We start from the raw sequence: 14435 nt of genomic DNA on the forward strand, positions 1-14435 counted from the left end.
TTAGACAGGTCACAGTGGAGGTCTTTGATACACAGTTATAATGAAGAATCGAGAAGGATACAGCGGCGGCCAGATCTGGTTGGTGACTATCCATGCCCTGAGTGTGGAAGGATCTGCAGGTCACGGTTGGGTCTCTTTAGTCACAGGAGGGCACACAGTCGCAACTAGCACTAAGAAATTACAAGTCTGTTCGAATTTTTTTTTCTTTTTTTCTTCTTTTTGTAGATTTATTCCCGGTAACGGGATACAGCAATGTAATGTGTATTGCAAGAACATGCTTCCTCATTTCTACCAACTCTAAGAATATCATCCAAATAAAAAACTGTTACAGTACCAGAAAGTCTAAGTTTCTTGGCTACTGGTTTCAGCAGTTTGGGTCAAAAGGTAAACTATTGAACTGATACAATATATTATTGAATCAGAACCTCAGATATTTCTTGGATTTTGGCTTTATGGGCACAAGAAAATAGGCATCTTTAAGATCTAAATTTGATAGGAAACAATTTTTACTCAAATGTTTCAAAACAGTTCTATAATCCTCCAATTCAAAATGAGGAGATTCAATGAAAGTATTATGATCCTTGAGATTCAATATGAATCTGTTTTTACCATTTGGAGAAATTGCTATAGCTTCCGATAGATGACGTCGGAATCAAATGAGTTAATGTAATTCATAATTTGTTTTATGAATTATATAACTGGATATATATAAATTAATTCCCTTTTCTTCAGCTAACGAGATCTTTTAATGTAAATTTTATTCTTTTTCATTTATTTTATAATTCTTCACTAAGTTTTCTTTATTCAGTTCTTAACAATATTCTATGGTCAATTTGATGTAGCAAATGTAAAAATTTCACTCTCTCTCTTCTCTCGTCAGCTGTTTAACAACAATATATTTTGTTAATGTGTAAGTACACAAATTGTAGAAAAATAAACTGGTATCTTCAAGTGTTAAAAGTAACACTTGTGTATCATTATTGAACCAGTGCTAGAAAAGGTACAGTCCACTATATCGAGAAAAATATAACCACCATTTGATTTTCTTATCAAAAAATAGGAAGATATGAACTGCCCCGCTGTCGGAAGACATTCTTTTGTAGCGCCTATTTTAATCAAATCGTCTACCGATTGCCTATAATCATTCATTAGCTCTTGAATGATTTTTACTGAAGGTTCGCATATCTGTCGAAGTTTTGAATTGAAGGGAATAGATACACCCTTAACCCATCCCAATACTGAATGGTCATGTGTAGGTAATAGTACTCAAAGTTTGAATAAAACTGGAAAGTGGTACTTAATAGGTATCGTTTGTAAAATTTCTTGGCTGTGTTTTTGTATCTGGGGCGATGATCTAACGAATTCTTCTCCTTTTTCTCCCCCCTCTCCCTTTTCCGTCCTTTGTCAATTGGACGGTGATTTTTTATTTTTGAAGACAGCACTGGCCTTCTTTAAAGACTGCTCCGTTTAAACCGCTTTTGCGAAAGTTTTGTTGACAAGAAATTCATCCATCTCCATACTTCTCGCGACCTTTTCACAATCGGAACTCAAATCTGGGATCATTTTATATTTTCGGTGAGCTGATATGTTGTGATGAACGTTACTGAACAATTGACAAGCGTCTGCTAAAATCTTAACACACTCCGATTAGGAAGCATATTTTTGTAGGAGGGCGCCTAAAAGGCTGATAGGCCGTGAGCCTGCTGCTGTTGTAAGTTAGCCATATATTTATCATTTTCCAGTGCGGATTTAGGTAATAAGGCTTTGATTTCACCATTTACCTGTGGAGGGAGCAGAGCTTCACAATTCAGAGGAATTTTGTAAGTTTTATGAAGATCGTTTTGCTAGTCTTTCGTTAAACCTTTCAACAAATAGGAATTCCAACGAATGACAATTTCATTATGAATTGGTTCACCATCGATACTGTCAATATTTGGCTTGAGACCCAATACACTTAAATTCTGTTTTGGAAGATCCAAAGCGGTCGAATTTTCTTCGACATTAGTTATTTCAGGCTCCAAGATATTAGGTTGAGATTCGTGTTCAAGATTATCTCTAAAATTAAAAAACTGACTTCAACCAATATTCTAATTCGAATCCGTAAAATATTCGAATAGGCCCATTGAATTACAACTCAGTCAGAGAAAAACTCTGACTCGGCTCTCGATAAACAATCTCAAGGAGCGTTGACAGCTTCATAAACTTGAGTTGATACTGATTGTGAGAGACGCAGACTTTGGAATATAATAATCAAGGCTGGGAAGCCAACAACAGTTTTGAAATTTATTATTTCTAATATAATTTCCGTTATAGGATCTAGAACTTTAACGGCTTCCACCAGTCCCATATAAATAATTTTTTTGCTGAGCCACCTCTTTTCGGGCCTTTGTCTTCAAATTGTCGAATTTGGCTTTCAACTGCTGTAAATTGCTGCGGAAATTTTTAGCATTGAATTCATCTTCGACTTTCTTCCATGCTTCTTCCTGAACGAAAAATAGTTGCTCAAATTCGATTTTATATAGGATATTCAATTCTTATTTTTTCAACGTCGAAGTTTCATTCCTTGTCTTGCATTCAATTATGTTCTTGTACTTGAGCACTTCATTTGCAAGCAAGAGTTCCTCTTCTAAAAAAATTTGAGGAGCTAACTCTTTTGCCATTTTGATTTATTTCCATCATCAAATAATTCTTCAATTTTTCAAAATAGGAAAACTCAGTTGGTTAATCTTTGGTATAGACACTTATAACGTAAACACAAACAAACATCGTAAACAAGTCGGAAGGAAAAGAGAGGTTAAATATCGCGCTACTCTCAATTTTAGGTCAAATGAATCACATTCAGTAATGCCAACATACACTATTTTGCCTAAAGACAGCTTTACGTAAAGTCCCTTTAAGTTTCATTATGAAATAGACTAGGTTTTTGAAGTATACTTTAGCTTAAAGCGCGACATCCACTTTGGACCATAATTAGATATCACTATGGATATCCACAGAATGTACATTGGACGTCTGAGGAAGCAAGTGTCAATTCTCTACTTGTTTTTCCCATCAAATTAATGAACTCTGACTACTTATTCCCAACCTACTAGTTTTGAAAAGTTGATTAGAACTGCTTTCGACATTCAATTCTCGAAAAGCAATTAAAGTTTCTTTACGTAACAGAGCATTAGCAAAGGAAGGTGTTGACGTCAAACAACAAAGTATTTGAACAAACATAAAATCATGTATATTGCACTCATTTTATATAACTTTGCTAAAACAGCAACAAAAACTAGAACAAAAAAAAGATATTAAATTTGGCTCTTTCTTTCCTCTGCCACAGATCTCTCCTTGGCCCTCCTCGAAACTTTTTTATTGCGTCCTCTATTTCCTTAAGAGGGGAATCTCTGGTTTTTCCATTTAGCTGAGCAGATCCTGAAAGAAAAAATATAGAAAATTTTGAATTTTCTATATTCTGTACCTTAGATAGGTGAAATAAATCTAACTAATGCTAAGTACACTAGAGAACCGACAGACCAAGTGTTTTCTAATGGAAGAAAATTCGAATCGAAACTCTATATACAGGGTGTCCCGAAACTAGTGAATCAAACGTCACACCACGTTTGGTGTAGACCAAATACTATCAGATGACACCAGCGAAAATATCGTCGATGCAATGCCAAAACCGCGAATGTGAAAAATTATAGTAACGAGATAAAGGCGTTTGAATATTCAGAGGAGTACTATAAAATCACAAATAATTCTAAACCAATTTCGTTCATACATATAGCAATAGCAGATGATACACTGTATTATTTGAGTACTAAGATTCAAAATGAATGATGATTTTTTTTCTTATTGCACATTCGTTCGTTTCAGTTTTGGAAATAAAATCAATAATCACTTTTCGTGAAAATGAATATATTGATATAAACAGTTCTTTACGAAAATAAAAGGAGATATCTCTTCTAAAATAAGAGTTATACATTTCTGTTGGAAAAAATACTGAAAAAATAACTAGGTACATGCCAAATAACTGCACTTGCTTCAATTTGAGTCATTATTACTAGATCAAATGAACTTACCTGAAGTTCGATCGTAATTATATGAGGCGTCCAGTCCGAAAATATCACCTAGAATACCATGTAGTACGTGTTGTCATGTACGCGCGCACAAGGTTTAAAGATTCAAATCCCCACTCCGCTGCTCCATATCCCCGCTGCATCCATGCCCGACTCCTCATTACTTCAAAGATTTTTGGCAATTCCCAGGGCAGGGATTTTGGGTAGGGTACTAGGTGATATTTTCGGACTGGACGCCTCATATAATTACGATCGAACTTCAGGTAAGTTCATTTGATCTAGTAATTATATTTCGGCGTCCAGTCCTCAATATCACCTAGAATACCATGTAGCTGTTTAAAGATATAGGAATTGCCAACTCATAGTAAAGTAAACGAAAGAAAATTGCGATTTATAAGGTTTTATTAGAAAATTAAAAAATTTAGGCATTAAACGAAAATGTGATTCTAACCTTCCGAACTATTATTATTTGAATACAGTTTCCATGAATGTATTTGTTTCAGCTAAAGGTCTATTATAGAATTTATTGAAGATGCGGGAGGAAGAGCTCCAGCCGGCAGATCTTCTAATTGCGTCTAGAGGAAGGCCCTTTCTGAAGGCATCTGAGGTGGAAGCATGTCTTGTAGAATGAGGGTTGTACGAGTCACTTATTCCAGATGCTTTCAATATTTCTTTCACCCATCTACTCAGCGTTTGTTTTGAGGCCGTTCCATGTGGGCTCTTGTAGGTGATGAAGAGGTTGTCATTTTCCCTAACAACCTTCGTCTGTAAGAGATATTGTTTAAGCAAGGAAGCTGTGCATAACCTCGACTCTTCTTTGAAATATGGAAGGTTTATGAAGGGTTGAAATCTCCCTGGACCTGAAGTCTTTGTATGATCAGGGATGAATATTTTGATGCCCTCCTCGGTTTCTTGGATGTTTGAACATTTGATGAGAGATAATGTCTGCATCCTCTGGCCCGACGCTAATGCTAGTAGAGTTACTAATTTCATCGATAAGGATTTTAGATCAGAGGATGTGTTGCGCAGGTAATCTAAAACCTGACTAGGATCCCACGTGGTGTCGTATTTTGCAGTAGGTGGTCGTTTACGGAACACACCCTTCAAAAAACGTTTTATATGGGGGTGATTTCCTATATCGTTCGGCATTATTAAGGATAGGGCTGACCTGTGACTGTTGAATGAACCGTAGCTATTATTAGATGTCTCCAAAAGGTTCTGTAGAAATGCTAAAATATTGTTAGGGTTTCCATCAAAAGGTGAAAATTCATTCTTATCGCAAAAATTCCACCAATGTTTGTATGTGGTATTGTACTGATTAATGGTTGAAGTAGAAAGTGAGCCGAGTATTGTATTGATTGCCTCCCTGGGTACGCCCTTCATTATAAAGGCTTTCCGGATAATCTCGCGGCCACCAGGGTAAGTTGGTCTGCCAGAGGATGAGCTGCATTGCTGTAGGGAGAGATCAATAAATTACTCTTTGGTTCAAAAATTATTGGTGATTGTGTGATCAACTTGAGAAAAAGCGGGTACCAAGCTTGGGATTTCCAAAGAGGTACTACAATTATACCCTCAGCTTTTTCTTTTGAAATTTTCTGTAACACTCTGCTAATCATGGCGAACGGAGGAAACGCATAGAAGTATAAAGCCGACCAATCCAAAGTGAATGCATCTACAGCGTATGCCCCGGAATCCCTATACCACGATATATATTTTTTGCATTTATAGTTATTAGCAGAGGCAAATAAGTCAATTTCGGGAGTCCCAAAATTTCTTTCAATTGTCTTAAAAGCGTCATTATTTAATGACCATTCCGTCTCGGGAGGTAGAATGCGTGAAGCCCTATCTGCCTGCCAATTGTCCTCCGATTTTATGTATGATGCGAATAACACTACATTTTTCGTTTCGCACCACTTCCAGATGAGACGAGATAGCTCGTTCAATTCTGGATGCTGCACGCTGCCCATTTTATTTATGTAAGAAAGTGCAGTTGTATTGTCCGTTCTGATGAGAATCTTTTCATCGAAAGAATGTTTCCCGAAGAATCTCAGTCCAAGGAATATCGCCTTCAGCTCTAGATAGTTAATGTGCTTCAATTTATCTATTCCTGACCACCAGCCATGGGTGCTCTCACCCATGCAGTAAGCCCCCCATCCTGAAAGGCTAGCATCGGTGAAAACCTCTAAATCAAATTGATCATTTTTCGAAGAAAATATGTTATGATACCACCATTGCAAGTCCGGTGTCAACTCTTTCCCAATATACATAAAACTATCAAAATTTTCGTTATTCTTGCCAAGAGCAAGAAATTTAGCCCTTTCAAACCTTTTCGTGTAGAGCCATCCGTATTTGACGGCCGGACAGGCTGATGTGAGAGTTCCGATAAATTGCGCAAACTCTCTGATTTTAATTACCTTACGTTTCTGAAGGTTCGATATTTTCTCAAGGATTCTCATGCGTTTTTCAATCGGAAGTTCGATGGAAAGGTCCAAAGTATCGAAAATGAAACCTAAAAATTTGAATTTGGTTTGCGGTTTCAGAGAACTTTTTTCCTCATTAATAATGAAACCCAAGGAGTTTAGTAGTCTACAGGCTTTAAAAACGTTTCTAGAGCACTCTTCTTTTGAGATTCCAAGTATTAAGAAATCGTCCAAGTAATTGACGCATATGATTCCCTCGGAACGTAGTGTTTGAATAACTGGTTTCATCAATTTAGTGAACGTATAAGGTGCCGATGACAAACCAAAACATAAACAGTTGAACTCATATAAAGTGTCACGAAAAAGAAATCTCAAATATTTTCGATAGTCATCATCAATAGATAGAAGATAATATGCGTCTTTTAGGTCAATGGTGGCGCCATAACAACCCTGAGTAATCAAGCGTGACGCCGTTCTCGTGTCTTCCATTTTGAAATGAGGGGCACATACAAACAAGTTCAAGGATTTTAAGTTCAAAATGAAACGTTTTCCTCCATTCGATTTATTAGCAAGAAAGAAAGACGATCTGAATTCTCCTTGCAAAGGAAAACATTTCCGAATGGCATTCAACTTCAGTAACCTACTTATTTCCTCCTGAATAATTTGTTCTTCAGATTTTGAAAATATTTTCTGACTAGGGATATTCAACTGTAAAGGTTGACTGTTGAAAGGAATTTTATAACCTTCAATCCAGCTAAGCACAACAGGGTTTGAAGTTATTTTTTGCCATTCCTTAATGAATAACTTCAAGCGACCAGCTAGTCCCTCACTTACCTTAGCTAACGACGGTTCTTCCAGTAGTCGTTCTGGTGCTTTCTCGGTTCCTGTTTCTGGTTCTCCCAACGTTGAGGTCTGGAAGATTGCCCTTTTTTCTGCCTCGTCTCTTCCAGAAGACGGACTGGGCGCCTGTAGTTTAAAGTGTTCTTGGTTGGATTGGGTTTGTATTTAGTTGACTCCCCCCCTTTGTTTTGACTACGTCGAGATTCGACAGAATTTTGCAGTCTCAAATCTCTACTGATAGTCTCAAGGTTTTTAGCAGTCTTGATAGTCTCGGATAAATCTGCCCCGAAGAGATATTCTCCTGGGGTCGATTTGACTACCAGGTCTCTTATGGTTTTGTTTACAAGGGGAGCTATTAAATTTCTTCGTGTCACAGACACTCTATGAAAAACATTCGCTAGAATGCGACTAGAATCACTCAAATAGGTTAGTAGAGTTGTCTTGTACTCTTCAGGAATATTTTCCCTGTTTGCCAAGATAAGGTTCATTCCTTTGCCCAAGGCACATAGACCTTTGCCAACCTGGTGTTGGATCTCTGTATAAGATCCATCTCGAGCAACATTTGTCTTCGAAAGAATGGCTGTGATTTCATTGTTTAATTTTGGAGGTGCTAATAATGTGAGGTTATTAGGCATTTCATATCTCTGCAGGAGGTTTTCGATTTCCTCCTTCTTGAAACCTTTCACTAAAATATTTTCCCAAACGGGGGCTATAGCGCCATGTAATCCAAATTGGGTTTCCAAATTTTTATTACGATCGCTATTTCCGAGAATATGTAAAATATTCTCTGACAGCTCTTCCTCTAGTGTATCCTCATCCGTATTCAAATCTAATACGTCGTCTGTAGGTTCTGTAACACTGTATGCATCTACGGAACCTACTTCAATAGGGGGTGTAGTTGCGAAATTGTCCGTAGAAACTGCACGAAATCTACGTGACACTCTGGAGGGAGACTTACTGTGTCGTCTTTGCTCCAAATGTTCGTCTTTTTCCACCCGTCGAAGTTTCTCTGCACGAGAAAGCGATCGGTCAGTGGAACCGTTCTCTGCACGAGAACGAATACCTTTCTCTGCACGAGAAAGAGAGCGGGATCTATGTTTGCGTTTGCCATCTTTGTCTCTACGGCGATCGTCTAATCTCTTTTCCAATTGTTTAATACGTTTCAGCAAACGCTTCGAACTAGATCTTTCCGACGAGCTGTCTGAACTAGAGTCCCGTTTATGCTTGGATTTTCCCATGCTGTAAGAGAACCCTGAAATATCTAGTTATATTTTAGATGATTTCCACTTACGTGTCTTCTCCGAATCGAATTATTTTATACGTCGTATTCTGTTAGTTGAATCGACAACCTCGTACGCCGAGCACAAGAAACACAATGAGGAGTCGGGCATGGATGCAGCGGGGATATGGAGCAGCGGAGTGGGGATTTGAATCTTTAAACCTTGTGCGCGCGTACATGACAACACGTACTACATGGTATTCTAGGTGATATTGAGGACTGGACGCCGAAATATAATCTGTATCTTCATCAGCATCTGGTTGTGGTAATCTATCTCGTTCAGTATTACTCTTTTTCAATGAGCTATAGAAACTATGGTACACTCTGGGGATAGTAAGATCTTGGCACATTTTCTTTAAATCATTTGAAAAAACCTAAATTGTATTCATTGAATATTTGTCGGTATTTTTCTGAAGAAACCGTCTTTAATTTCTTAGTACTGCACATATCTTTGTACATCCTATACATAATCGACACATTAAGACATGAGTCAAGGTATTTTTTTGTGCTTGAAGCCCTACAATAATGTGACTCCACTGACGGAAAAGATAAAATATGTTCGCGTATTAATGCATCCATATTGTCAGTTAATTTATTCGCTGGGGTGTGTTTTCCGCGTTTATCTTTCTCTTGTATTCCTATGGAAGAACGCTTTTTCAAAGCAGATCGCATGAATGCATCTGTCACGTTCAAAGTAGCCATGAAGAATTCTCTACAAACTACACGTTTTGTCTCATCAACGGTTAAAGTATAAACGCATGTGTATTTTTTTCGAGAATTCTCAATATTTCGAGTCGTGCGATTTTTCTGCTTCTGCTCTATATGGCTCTGCAAAAATACCCGTTGATCCTCAATATTATTCATCTTACGGAAATCCGTATAGATTTGAAGTCTATTTTGTTCATTCACTAAAGTTATGCACTTATGCTTAGGTTTTGTGAGACATGGGGTTGGTAGAATTGGACGTGCAGGTTTCTCTACACCACGATGTGCAATGTAGGACTCACCTCGAACCCTTCTATCTTTCTTTATATTTTTCTTCCAGAGGTTTTCATTTCTCTTCCTTTTCTTAGAAACTTTTTCTTCCTTCAGGGATTCCTCTTTATGTTGCTCGCGGTTTTTATCGGAATGCTTCATATTATTATTATTATAGTTCTCAATATCTTCTGAGGATGAGTCGTCATAAGACGATGAGGGTTCATAGTCAAGTGATGATGAACTGGAGTAGTCTAGATCCTCTAAAACATTAGTACCAGATACTGAGGGAAGAACTTCGGGATTTAGGACTTCGGACAAAATTGATGGTTCAATCGCTAATTCCGAATTAGTATATTCGATTAGATCGAATGGAACTTCTTGGTGTAATCCTGATTCGACAATAGTGCATTTTGGGAGCTCATTTTCATTAGAATTATCTGAAAGAAAAAATGTAATGTAAGATAATTGTTTTTGTATTATATTATGTTTTACCTTTAACACTATTTTTCCGGACAAGTTCCATCATTCTTGGAGTTCGGGAGTTCATGCTTATTGCTCAGATAAATTCACTACCTTCACGAATGTTTCAGCAGTACTAACAAACAATCATAAGCTGCAAACGCGAATGTGGCACATTCGTTGTTTATGCACTGGAACAAACACTAAAACCAACCTCTGAGTTCGCGAATGTGGCACATTCGTTGTTTATGCACTGGAACAAACACTAAAACCAAACTCTTAGTTCGCGAATGTGGCACATTCGTTGTCTTTGCGATGGAACGACACCAACTCCACAGTCTGATATCGCGAATGTGGTACATTCGTTGATTATGCACTAGAATAAGCACTAACTCGATACTCTGAAATCGCGAATGTGGCACATTCGTCGTTTATGCACTGGAACGAACACTAACTCCTCACTCTCGCGAAACTACGATCAAGTCACATTAGGGTTATGCATTTCAGTGGACATTCGCGCTTTTGGCATTGAATGCCCCCGAGTCTAACGTCGCTGTTTGTGCATATAGGTGAAAAACGGCAAATTTTCACATTCGCGGTTTTGGCATTGCATCGACGATATGCCGTTTTCAAAATAATTAGAATTTAATGAAAATAACTAAAATTGCCGATTTTCGAACTATTTTTTTCAATCACAAGGCCAATTTGTGATTTCAGATCATATATTAATTTTAGATTATTGTATTATCACCCCTAATTAAAATTATTCCAAGTAGTTATTCGAAAACCTCACTAAATTCAAATTACAACAATTTTTTTTTCCACAAAATTTCGGTGAATTCAAAAAATATATGATGGCCTGGGCTGAAGGACCACAGGTCGATGGCCATTAGGTACTCTTTCTCTTTCTCTATGATGGCCTGTCAAATGGAAACTCTTTCATTGAAATGAAATGCAATCTCCATATTGCAATACCCACAACCCATAAGATTAACATATGTTATGTGTGGTGCCAAAACGGGATGAATTGAGGCCACAATGGAACACTACCCATTGTTCGTCCGCTTGTATTTGGAGAGACTGAAACTCTGAGACACGCTGACAAAAGTGCCAGAAATCCACAGAGAGGAGTCTCTCACCATAGGAAAAGTGAGTGTTGAGGTCTGTCATCCTTAAGTAAGACTAACATCTCCTACCCAATTTATTGCCACAACATAATATGTATATTACTATACTTACTCATTATAAGATCTGCAACCAATGTTTTTGAAAACACCAGCTTTTTCTTCAGGCCTATCCAGCTGTATTCACTGGCTAATTTATTCGACAATAATGTAGCCAGTGCCCTTCTACAGAATTCATATGGGGTATCACCGCCCACTTTGGAGAGTTGTTTAACCTAAAAAAAGGACATGTACAAGAAAACAATACAGATCCATCCCAAACAAAACTCAAATAGATTAGGTAATGTATTCATTTCATGAATGTAACCACACGGATATGATAAAATTGAAATAGCACATTAGTTGTTAAAAAATTGGTTAGTCTTGAGGCCTTGTGAAAGAAACTAGTAATATATTTACCTAAATACTAAATAAAGCTTAACGCATTCACATAACAAGACATTCTCTGGTTTTTGTCTATAGATTTTTTTTTTAAATACATTGAATGCACAAATGGAAAAATGTAAGACTTACGGATTTTTTCATATTGTCTTCCACCTTGAGAAAAATCTCGAATTCCGACAATTTCTCATTACTTATTAAGGGTAAATTGAATTCCCCCCATATGTCTTCATCAGGTTCAATTGTTTCTGTTTGTCCCATCGTTTCCACCTTACATTTTAATTCAGTGACTGCCATCTCAAACAGCGACAGTTTTCGCAATATTTGGCGGATGAGTCCTGTAATTTTCAATTAAGTATTAAATGAATAAACAAATGAGAATTGAAGAGTATATACCATAGACTAATGAAATTTTCAAGTTAATCTGTGATAGTTTGTGACAAACTTTTCGTACTCTGGCCGCTCCTTACGGTTGCTCGGGCGCCAGTGGGGCAATCATCCCACGTCTCTCACAGAATCTCCAAAGAATTGGAGAGCCCGGGTAGACTTGAGTATCAGTGGAGAAGGGTATCGATGAAGAGGTAGCGTCTTCTAAGTGTCTGCTTTTCAACGGTCTTTAGGCGTCAGAAAGAGTACTTTTACCTCTTCTAACTACACTCTTAGATGAAACTGATTAAATAAATAGACTCTCACTGGCAAAATAATTGGCAACAAAAATAGATGTTCAACTATTTATTTCTATTAAAATGAACTGTACACAACAAGAAAATATACAGGTAGGTACACTAAATCGTTGGACGTCAACGGCTGGGTCTGTTCGGCGCAGGACGGCTGGCAAAATTTCACTTCAGGAAAAATGAACAGTTTCGGAAAAATTTACGGAAGTAAGTCAGGTCCCAATTGAACGAAGTGTGAAGAAATATGTACAGGGTGGGCAAAATTCGTTGTCTACTGAGGGGATCTCGAGAACTATAGCAGCTAGAAGAAAACGGACGGCACATTCTCGAGCTCTTTTTTCTTGACTAATCCAAAACTGAAAACAGATCTAGCCTAACGTTCATAGATTTTGAGTTAGGAACGAAAACTGAGAAATTGTCATTTTTAATGAAGCTGAATAACTCGCTTATTTGAACTAGTATTCGAAATCTGTTGTTACATTCTACAGACACTTTTTTATGAGGAATTCGAATATGATATCAATAAATTTTTTGATCCAGTCATTTTCGAGATACGACAGGGATTTCTGATTTTTCAAATATAAACTATAGTTGAAAGTTCTTTCATCTTGCTGCAATTTTTTTGCTGATTTCAGAAATGTATCATATGTCGATAGTTACATAAATATAACGTAAGAAAAAAAATTCAATACTTTTTCCTGCTTTTCGATTCACTGTTGAATTTTCAGTAGGCAGGCGTAACCATAGCGACCGTTGAAAATGCATTATGGTTCGTGAACTCCACATAATCCTATGTGAACTCAACCTTCTGCGATAGGAATCACCGACTGACGAATTTCTTTTATATATCGATATCGAGATCGATATCCTTTTAAAGAGATTAAAAGACTTTCGTCGTCGTTTTTCAATTTATGAAAGAAACTGCAAGAGTCAGTAATATTATAAATAAAATACGATAGCTATCTATAATTATAATTTTTACAGAAGTAAGATGATGAAAAATAGGTTGTTCTGTCAACGGTAGTGTTCGAATTGTGAACCATCGTAAGATAAGCATGCCAAACATCGCGAGAACAAACGATGGCAAATTAATCATCGAAATATTTATTCAGCAATCCGTGATTTCAATCAGGTTCACAAAATATAATGCATATTCAACGGTTGCTATGGTAACCCAGCCTACTTATAATGCAACATAGAATCGAAAAGCAGGAAAAAGTATTGAATTTTTTTCTCGTGTAACATTCATGTGAATAGCAACATATGATACATTTTTGAAATCAGCAAAACAATTGCAGCAAGATTAAAGAACTTCTAACTATAGTTTACATTTGAAAAGTCAGAAATCCCTATCGTATCTCGAAAATGACTGGATCGAAAAATTTGATAATATCATATTCGAATTCCTCATAAAAAAGTGCCTGTAGAATGTAACAACGGATTTCGAATACGAGTTCAAATGAGCGAGTTATTCAGTTTCATTGAAAATGACAATTTTCCAATTTTCGTTCATAACTCAAAATCTATGAACGTTAGGCTGGATCTGTTTTTTCAGTTTTGGATTAGTCAAGAAAAAAGAGCTCGCGAATGTGCCGTCCGTTTTCTTCTAGCTGCTATAGTTCTTGAGATCCCTTCAGTAGACAACGAATTTTGCCCACCCTGTACAGTCTCGGAGAAATATACGGAAGTAAGTCAAGTCTCAACTAAACTAAGTGTAAAGAAATATGCACGGTTTCGGAAAAATAAACTGAATTAAGTCAAGTCTCAACTAAACTAAGGGTCCTTTCGCACCAAGCCAGTCCAGTCGAGTCAAGTCAAGTCGGACCCTTCAGGATTGGAATCATTAACTTACCGTTAAAAACAAATGCAATGTGAAATTTACTTTCACACTAGGCGCGTCGCGTCAAGTCCAATCACGTCAAGACTTGTTAGGACTGATTGCGACTCAGCCGGTTGAATATTTTTATGCCAGTCGTGACAGTCGCTTGAACATGTACAATGGATGTGGAGGCATTAATTGTGTTGGTGCAAGGAAACAAGCCAATATAACACCCAAAGCACAGAGATCGGGATTTTATTGCTGATATATGGAGAGGCATAGCCAGAAAATTAAACACAACTGGTAAGTAAATTGGTATTTATTAATATATGTT

General features: G+C 37.1%; 2 protein-coding genes across 2 annotated transcripts; both read right to left on the reverse strand.

Moving 5' to 3' along the window:
* Positions 1-3213: 3213 nt before the first annotated feature.
* LOC123312875 lies at positions 3214-12143 on the reverse strand. The gene is made up of 4 exons (XM_044897436.1): positions 12002-12143; positions 11738-11943; positions 11280-11439; positions 3214-3417 (listed from the first exon to the last, which is right to left on the reverse strand). The coding sequence occupies exons 2-4, from the start codon at positions 11900-11902 to the stop codon at positions 3275-3277; spliced, it is 468 nt and encodes a 155-aa protein (XP_044753371.1). The 5' UTR covers positions 11903-11943; positions 12002-12143; the 3' UTR covers positions 3214-3274.
* LOC123312871 lies at positions 5088-6253 on the reverse strand. Its single transcript, XM_044897430.1, has one exon. The coding sequence runs from the start codon at positions 6200-6202 to the stop codon at positions 5447-5449; it is 756 nt and encodes a 251-aa protein (XP_044753365.1). The 5' UTR covers positions 6203-6253; the 3' UTR covers positions 5088-5446.
* Positions 12144-14435: the final 2292 nt, after the last annotated feature.

The sequence above is a fragment of the Coccinella septempunctata genome, chromosome 5 (assembly GCF_907165205.1).
Source record: "Coccinella septempunctata chromosome 5, icCocSept1.1, whole genome shotgun sequence".
Lineage (NCBI taxonomy): Eukaryota > Metazoa > Arthropoda > Insecta > Coleoptera > Coccinellidae > Coccinella > Coccinella septempunctata.